At 43.9% G+C, this 9189-nt stretch overlaps 1 protein-coding gene across 1 annotated transcript; it reads right to left on the bottom strand.

The window, feature by feature from the left end:
* Positions 1-398: 398 nt before the first annotated feature.
* Positions 399-4527, bottom strand: LOC123106999 (putative pumilio homolog 8, chloroplastic). The gene is made up of 6 exons (XM_044529011.1): positions 3558-4527; positions 3273-3453; positions 1877-2040; positions 1100-1358; positions 871-1014; positions 399-799 (listed from the first exon to the last, which is right to left on the bottom strand). Exons 1-5 carry the CDS (start codon positions 4295-4297, stop codon positions 898-900), a joined length of 1461 nt encoding a protein of 486 aa, XP_044384946.1. The 5' UTR covers positions 4298-4527; the 3' UTR covers positions 399-799; positions 871-897.
* Between the last annotated feature and the right edge of the window lie 4662 nt (positions 4528-9189).

Raw genomic sequence — 9189 nt, 5'->3', positions numbered from 1 at the left:
TTTCCACTCACTAGAAAGCGGTCCAACCAAGCAATTGGAGCTGTGACTCAGCATCATCCCAACAAGAAGTTTGATCCAATAAGTCCGATGTTAGAAATCAATCAATGGTGTACCCAGTCACCAAAAAGAGGTGCTTAGTCAAACGACAGACTTCTCACGTAGAAAATACATAGGCAATGTAGGAATAAATACTCTTAGGTTACGAAAACAATCTAGAAAAGTTGAAATATGAACACCGTGTAAATTTAGTGAGGCGCATGGGTGGACTTCCCCGATCTTGATGCCACTGACTCCTATGTAGTCAGTGTTTAAAACATTTATATAAGTTTGCATAAAAAAAGTTAGATGTATTTGCATGTTGAGTACGACAGATGTAAAAAAGATAAGTCTTGTTTTGGTTGAATATGCTTTGCGAAATAGAATACTGAAGTTCCACAACAGCATTGATAAAAACTAGTCGCACAACCACCTTAACATCTCACACAACCATTGTTCACTCTTTTTAACAACAGGCAGCAAACTACAGAAGTAACAACTAACAACAACGCCTGGAGACATCTCACATACAGAAATGGGCACAACAAACCACAAGGCAAATTCAAGTTCACACAAACTAAAAGGTGTGTTTGGATGGGGGTATTTGTCTCAAGAGAGTTTTGGTACCCCTCGCCCAAACAATCCTAATCTCGAGACAAAGTGTGACCAGCACACTACAAAAGGAACGACGCCCACCAGATGAGTTGACAACATCCCCAGCCAGAACTGCTTATAATATAAAGGAACAACTTCTCCCGAAACCCTGCAAAGATGGCTGCTGAATAAGTACAGTGCCAATCAATATAGCAACATATAGAGAAAAGTGTCTGTTACCTATTAGGTCTGAAATTTATTTTCTTTTCAATATCTGTAGCCAAGCTCAGAAAGTGTGTTGAACATCTTCAGACAATGAGGGTGACGGCGATTGACATTTTGAAGGGAAAGGATAGCAGTGGCCAATCGATCCCGAAGAGGAACCTGGACACAGCAAGGAACTCTTAGCATATCTGTTTCTGAGCTAGAAAATATACTATGAAAACAAATCATGGCCGAGGCAGATTACCTTGCAGGTTGTAAGGGCTCTAGAGATGACATAATTAGCAAACTCATCTGACACTAAATCTCTGAAGGGATGATACAGAATCAATTCATGAACAATGTTAGATCGATCTCTGTCATTAAAAACTTCTAGGCACGTTTCAACCACATTGCTGCTATATCTTTGTCTTGAGAGTGTCACATAATTAGACCTGAAGCGGGATGCGATAATTGCCAAGTACGATGGGTTTCTTTGTTTCAGGACGTACTGAACAATGTAGTTTCTGGAAGAAAAAATGAAAGAGAAACGGTAAGCCTTTCAGGGCACAAAATTGTGATTCATAGATCAACAGATCGAAAAATTACTTATGGTGGTACTTGGTAGTAATAATGCCCCCCCCCCCCCCCCCCCCCCCGCAATTTTGTTTCATATAATGGCCATCATAGAACAACAGTACTGCTAACTCGATCTTTTGCTTCCCAATACTTCAGGTTATATTACCAATTCTGAGATAACATTGCTAAATTGTATTATTAAAGTAAATACAGTACATGCAAAACATTTACATTCAGACATGAAAAATATAGATGGATAATGCATATGTACCAGTTATGCGTACGATATAAAATGAGAACACACAAATTGAGCTAAGCTTGAATTCAATTTTTTTTGCAGGAATCTGCTTGAAAAGGCTAAATGTTTGGGATTAATTAAAGGCTGCCAGATAATTGTTTGATGTGTTTGCATCGAATAGAATGATGGTCAGTAGGATTATCATCAAAATTCATTATAGATAGTTACCCAAAACGATTTTGAGCAAGATCAGTGCTGCAACAAGAGACTTTTGATAAAACATTATCCTTTTCTGTCCATCCGACATGCTCCAGACAACTTTGCAGGAGGGACACTCCATGTGGATGAATAGCAAGTGCTAAGCAGTTCGTAGCAACAGCATCAAAAATAAACTGCCAATATAATGCAAAATGTCAACACATGGGGCATGGAAATAAGAGGAAGTAACATAAACTGAAAGTAAGCACGACAGGCAAGACAAAATTTTGATATGGCTTCATTCTCGGTTCTTGCAATAACATATGAGAGATGACTTACAAACTGTGAAAAAGATGTAGCGTCAATGAATACATTTTGAAGCAAAGATAAAATGGTAAGCAACTGTTCAGCAAAACACATCGACAATATTTATCCAAAATATTATTTAACTATAACTTCATACATCTAAATTAATGTCCAGACACCTTGCCTGGAACCACTTTATCCCTTTGAAATCAACATGGGACCTATGTACGTGAGAACAAAATACAAGGGCATGCTTGATTCCCTTGTCACTGCAAAACGAAAATGGCCACCTAAAATTTCCTATCAAAGATATGTATTTGTATTGGTCAGAATCTTGCTGTACTAAAAGCTGCTTCTCATGGCCATGGTCAAGAGCCAAATTTGACTACCCAATGTGGGCAAGGTTTGATTTTCTGTGATGTTGTGGTCTGCCTGAATATATAGTGCTTAGTCATTGTTTCACGGTACTCAATTTAACCTTTCAAGGTAAAGAACAAAATACATTACCTTACTAATCTTATTTCCTTGAGCATTGCTCATGTGGGTTAGTTTTTCCTTGCTTAACAAAGCAAGGTGATCAAGAGATCTAAACATGCCCCCACTATTACAATAGAGTTACTGGACTATGCCCATCTACATGAATCACACAAGCACTATTTGTACTAATAGGATTGCTACATTTGGGTAAACGGGAACTGTTTATTGAAGTTGGTAGCCAGTACACAATTAATTTTCCAAATAAAAATCTACTAAATTAGCATGACTGCAAGTGTGTGTAACACACTCCTGTGCTTACCTACTCTTGAAAATGGTATATACATCATCTTGGGAAATCTACAGCTGGTTAATAATGCAATGTTTCGTCATTTGTGCACAGACAAGAAAAGAAACTTCACATATTCTGGTGGATACACACATTGGTTAATTATAAACACAATGCAATGGCAAATCCATTTCTTAGTTGTATTATTGCTCTGGATTGAGTAGCTTTATAAGCAACAACGAAATCATGCAAAAATGTTACTACCACAACACAATAATCACACATTGGTATCTATTCACACATTGGTATCTATATCTGCGCCAGTTAGAATCTGGATGGGGAATAAATTCAAAGTACCTCAGCAAAGTATGGATGAGGAACACACTGCACCAAGGCATGCACCACCATGAGTCTACTCGAATCCGTTACAAGGCGAGCCATCATAAACGGAGTCACCCATGGCACGATTGCATCTCTCAGAAGCTCCAGTGATTTCTCGGATATGCAGGAATTGATCATGCTCACCACCTCACCTGACCTGAAAGATATCAAACAAACTTCATATTTAACATCCTCTGCAGCGAACCGGCAAGACCAGAAACAACAAGCCAAAGGGGAAACGCGAGTGTTATATGCACATGCCTCGCAGCACAAATCTTGAAAAACTTCTTGTGGTCTCGAGTGATTCTAGCGACGATCGCTTCCTGGAGCATATGGTTGCAGCGGTTGAGGACGACAACGAGCAGGCGGGTCCCGTGGCTGCTCTCGATGAGAGGGACGGCGTGCTGGACTATCACCGCTGCCACGGCGTCCGCGTCCTCGGGGGCTCCCCAGAACAGCATGTTGAGCACCGTTTGCTCGTTCTTGGCGAGAAACAGGACGATGTCCTCGACCAGCTGTGTGCTGGCGGCGCGCCCAGGAAACGCCCTTGCGCGGGCGTACGCGTCGCCAGACCAGGTGGCGCGCGGCGGCACGGATCCCGCGGCGCGGAAGTTCTGGTGGACAGGGGCGCGACCGCGGCCGAGATGATCGCCCGGGAAGTGCCATTCGTCGAGCACCCTACGGCCGCCGGGTACCCCCGTCGGCGGCGGCGGCACCGGGCCGGCCTCCTGCACCACGAGCGACAGAACCCTCGTCACGGATAAGGGAGGCCGGTACAGGCCCCCCTGCTGCCCAGGGCGCTCAGGAACCGCCGGAAGTGGGAGGAGGCCGTCCGCCGCGGCCGCGTCCTCCTGGCGCCGCCCCTGGGCCTCAACCTCGGTCTCGCGGATGCCGAGCCGCCCCACCTCCCTCGCGATGTCCTGGAACAGTAGCTCGTCCTCCTCGGACAGGCGCCTCTCCTCCTCCGCCGCCGCCGGCGCCAGCCGCAGCTCCAAAGCCATCCGGAAACCACGCGCCCTGGAGCACGGGCGAGGGGAAAGCTCGCGGCTTTGAGGGTGGATGGAAGTGGGGATTGGAGGGATCGGACTGGGGATCGCCTTCCTTTAATTTCACAGGAATTTTTTTTATTCCCCCGGATTGTTTCCTTGGGGACGAAGATGGGAGGAAGGAGGGAGAGAAAGCCGCGGGCGGGTTTTGTACATCGGGATGCGTGGGGTTTAGTCGGTTCGTTCAGTTCGTTAATGGCGTCGCGCAAGCGCAAGCGCAAGAGCCCGGCGTGCAAGTGCGCGTGCGCGGGCTGCTTACATGTGGGGCCTCGTGGACGTGCGAGTGGGACGATGCCTGTTCTTGAGGGCGGCGGCGTGCGAGGTAAGATTTCGGGCGTGCGAGGGAGGGTGCCATGGGTTGTTTTGCTGGTATAAGATTGGTGGGATATTTTTCTCTTTTCTTTTCTGTTACAATCAGGTTTAAGGTTTAGACCAGCGCTGTTTAATCTCGTCGCCATGCAGATTTTTAGGGCGTTTCTGAACCGATTACACGTGTGCTAAGTGTACTACACATATGCAATGCTAACCCCTATTTTTCCTTGAAAAATGCAAAGTACATAAATGTACTACCCTGAAGCGAAGATATGCTGATTATTTAGTCCGTGCTTGGATTTTCGGAGATGGGTATATTTCTTCACGCAAAGTTGAAAAATTTAAGATCTCGTTTGAAACATGTTGATTTGACCGTATCTCTGCGCTAAATCATTCAATTATACCTCGGATCGGAAACGGCATTTAACTACAATCATTGCCATTAAATGTGGTGACGGTGGCTCGTTCACATTTTCTAAGGGATGTGCCATGGCACGACTCGTTCACATTTTCTAAGGGATGTGCCATGGCACGACAGACTTGGCATGACACATGTGTGGTCAATTGCACGTCAACCCTGCACATCTTTGAGGACGGTAACATGTCACAAATATTGCATATTTAGTTGTTGCTCTGACTACTAGAGAATGCATGCAAGAAAAAATGGACAAATAATTTCATTCATGTCACAAATACTTCCCCTTTGTCAAAAAAATAATTGAACGTAGATGTGAAGAGAGATGACACCGAGGAGGGAAAATGGCGGCTATGAAAAAGCTTCCTAAGTAGAAAAACAATGTTGCTCTTCGATGGTGTATCGCGCCTGTGGTGAGCCAACACACGCTTGAGTACGGTAGGTGGGGTTGTTGTGACACAATTTTCTTCGTCGCATGTCTGGGAGTGCACAGGGGCACGCAGGTGGGAGGCGTGTTGGGGCCGTGCTGTCGGGAAAGGGATGGAGCATACACACACGTGTGCGCTGCCAAAGCTCGCATTGCTAGAGCCGCGTTGTCGGGTTGGGTGTAGGGCCAACCAGTGTGTGCACGACAACAACTCGCGTGTTAAAGCTGCGTTGCCGAGTTAGGGGGTAGGGCCAAGCCGGTGTGTGCACGACAGCAATTGGCATGTTAGAGTTGTGTCGTTGGGCCAGGGAATGGAGCCCAAGCAGGCGCATGCTCTGCAGCTGGCATGGTGAAGCACCATGTAGGGGACGGGCCCATGCAGGGGCATGCACTGCAACGGTTGGCGTGTTGGAGTCGCGTTGCTAGGCCACGAGTTTGGGCCCACACAGGCGCATGCGCTGCAACACTTGGCGTGCTGTCGAACCTGGGGTGGGGCCCACGCAGGCGTGTGCGCTATCCTGGAGCCATGTTGTCGAGCAAGGTTGGGCCGGACATACATGGAGGTTTTTAGTTGTTCCTGTGCAAATTTCCAAATTCCCATAATTTCACCTTTTATTGGAAAAATAATCAATTTTTCATAAGTGCACACTTAGAAAGTTGAAATTTCCAAGAGGTCCCCTTTTGAAAAAAGGTTGGCGTGAAAGTGATCATGTCGGCCAGGATGGGTACACACTAGTTAGGTTTGCCAAGCATAAACGGGTTTGAGAGAGAAACATAGACTAGAGCAAAGGTGATCAAACTTGTTACATTTTTCTAAATATCATAGGAATATGGTTCCATAGGCAACTTTTCAAAGTTTTAAATATAAAATGAGCGTTGCTTACATGCTTGTAGACCATGGGGGAGCACCTTTCAAGTCTATGAGCGCTAGAGCACCTACTTTTGTGTCCCTAGTTAAGATTGTTTTCATGTTTGAAGAGGACAATATAACCTATCATATGTTTCAAATGTATCAAATCTCTTGGATCCATATGACAAACAACATGTATGTAAGAAAACGGAATTGAGTTCATATGCATTTGGTGACCATAGCAACATTTGTAGCCAAGAAAAGAGAAATATTATCCACAGGAAACTATCTCAGTTTCCCCGACTTCCTATGAAGAGACTTCAGTCCTATGTCTTCCTAGCACATTGTTGCTTTTATTTCATCCCTTTGACACTTTTTCGGACTCTAACAACCCAATATATAAGCCTACAAAAGCCCTAGTCCCCAGTCTCCTTAGCAAAGTCCTTGAAAAACTCTCATTCGAGTTTGGATACGTTGTTGCAAGTACCTATTGTTCTATTGCTAGTAGAATTTGCAAGTCCTCTAAAGTGTTTTTTAGCTATGACGAAATACAATTTATGATCATGCCTGGAATGAGGGATTAAAGGATATCATGTTTGTAATCTGTCGACAAAGCATACTGAGTACTGAATGATGACTTATGATATTTGATCGTCAATCGTATAGTGTTGTTCATAATGATGCGTCACTCTGCCATACTTGAAGTTCTTCATGATAATACCATGTCATGGATTTTGTTGCAGGCACAAGTGTGTCGTTCTATGAACTGGCAACATTCAGCCACCACGGCCGCAACCTGGGGACTACTCCTTAAAAGAGACATCATCCCAACTTGGGGTCTTATGGTACCAGGTGACAAGATCACAAGCACATATGACCTTCTGGAGTAGATGTTGTATCTCTAGTGCGTTTTGTCAAGGCTAAAGACCTTCATGCAAATGATGTGACTGGGAGTATGACCCATATATGGAGATTAAGCTTGGAAACTAAAGGTGCAACAACCATCACTTTGAGAAGAACACTAACCCTGAGTGGAACCATGTTTTTTCCTTCCTGAAGGAACGCATCTTGTCCTGCGATATCGAGGTCATTGTTAAAGGCAAGGACTTTACTAATGACAATATCATTGGGAGAGTTGTGGTTGACCTGGATGAACTTCCAAAGAGAAGAGCGACGCAAGCCCGCTACAACCGTGCCATTTATTAATTCTAGTATCCAAGCAAATTTTTTTGGGCATTTCTATAAAAACTACATATGAATGTGATTAGACATATGCAATGCTAACCTTTTTTCCTTTAGAAAATGTGAAGTACATAATTGTAAAAACATGAAAAGGTGCTAAAGATGTAGGCCACATTCGGATTTTCTTAGAGTGATATATTTCTTAACACAAACTTGAAAGTTGTAGATCTCTTTTCAAATCTTTTGATTTAATTGTATCTCTATGGTACATCCTTCAATTATAGCCGAGATCGCAAACGACGGATTACTACAAGCACTGCAATTAAATGGGGCGAACGGTGCCTCATTCACATTTTCTAAGGGATGTGCCATGGGGTGATGGATATAGCATGCTTCCTGTGTGGTGATACGTCTCCAACGTATCTATAATTTTTGAAGTATTCATGTTATATTAACATCAATTATATTATTTTGGTGCACTTTTTTAAGGAGTTTGCTAAGGAGACTGGGGACTAGGGCTTTTCGAGGCTTGTATATTGGGTTGTTAGAGTCCGAAAAAGTGTCAAAGGGATGAAATAAAAGCAACAATGTGCTAGGAACACATAGGACTAAAGTCTCTTCGTAGGAAGTCAGGGAAACTAAGATAGTTTCCTATGGATAATATTTCTCTTTTCTTGGCTACAAATGTTGCACCTTCCTGTTTTGGTGCACCTTGAAATTATAAAAGTGCACCTTCCTGTTTTGGTGCACTTTTATATTATTTTTCTAGACTAACTTACTAATTTAGTGCCCATTGAGAGTTGCTGTTTTCTGCATGTTTTTTGTAGAAAAACAATATCTAGGAAGGTTAAAATACCCCGACGATTTATTAGGATTTTTTATGGAATATTTATAATTTTGGGAGAAGGAATCAACACAGGAAGGTGCCCGAGGCCCCACACGGCCAGGGGCGTGCCATTGGCCAGGGTGGCTACTCCTTAAGTTTGTTGCAGTTGTTCTTTCGCAATAAGACATCTAGTTTATGGAATAAATCCCCTCAAAATTGCAGTCATATCGGAGTTATAGATCTCCAGATATGTAAGAAACGGTGTTTGGCTAGAAAACGGTATCGAAAAACAGAGAGACAGTGAGAAGGGATCCAATCTCGGAGGGGGTCTCACCCCTTCGAGAGCCATGGTGGACAAGGACAGAGGGGAGAAGCTCTCCCCATCTCGAGGGGGCATGGAGGAATAAGCAGGAGGGAGAGCCTCTCTCCCCTTCTCTCCCGGTGGCGCCGGAGTGCCGCCAGGGAAACCATCATCGCGACGATCATCTTCATCAATGTCGTTGTATTCACCAACATATTCATCACATTCCTCACCTCTTTTTAGCAGTCCACTCTCCCGCAACCCACTATAATCCCCTACTTGAACATGGTGTTTTGATGCTATGAATTATTATCCAAAGATATGTGTTTTCACTATTGTGTCTAAGTAGATTACTTTCGACATATGGGTCAATTGGTGAATTCCATGATTGGTTTGAGTTGCTTGTGGTTATGTTATTGTCCTTTGCTGCCCATTATATGACCGCACACGTGGATCGCGCCATAGGGGTTAGTTGTATGTTGACAAGACTATGCATATGGAAACATGAGTGACTGAAACATCGTCGGACCATGG

The sequence above is a fragment of the Triticum aestivum genome, chromosome 5A, assembly GCF_018294505.1.
Source record: "Triticum aestivum cultivar Chinese Spring chromosome 5A, IWGSC CS RefSeq v2.1, whole genome shotgun sequence".
Lineage (NCBI taxonomy): Eukaryota > Viridiplantae > Streptophyta > Magnoliopsida > Poales > Poaceae > Triticum > Triticum aestivum.
The sequence above is the reverse complement of the archived record's forward strand: the minus strand, read 5'-3'. Positions and strand labels throughout refer to the sequence as shown.

What these genes read in the sequence shown, in the direction of transcription:
- LOC123106999 (XM_044529011.1), bottom strand. Translation starts at nt 4,297, where the DNA reads ATGGCTTTGGAGCTGCGGCTGGCGCCGGCGGCGGCGGAGGAGGAGAGG. An exon ending in TTCAAGATTTGTGCTGCGAG is followed by an intron (nt 3,454 to 3,557) that starts GCATGTGCATAT and finishes GATATCTTTCAG; the next exon opens with GTCAGGTGAGGTGGTGAGCA. An exon ending in GAGCCCTTACAACCTGCAAG is followed by an intron (nt 1,015 to 1,099) that starts GTAATCTGCCTC and finishes TGCTGTGTCCAG; the next exon opens with GTTCCTCTTCGGGATCGATT.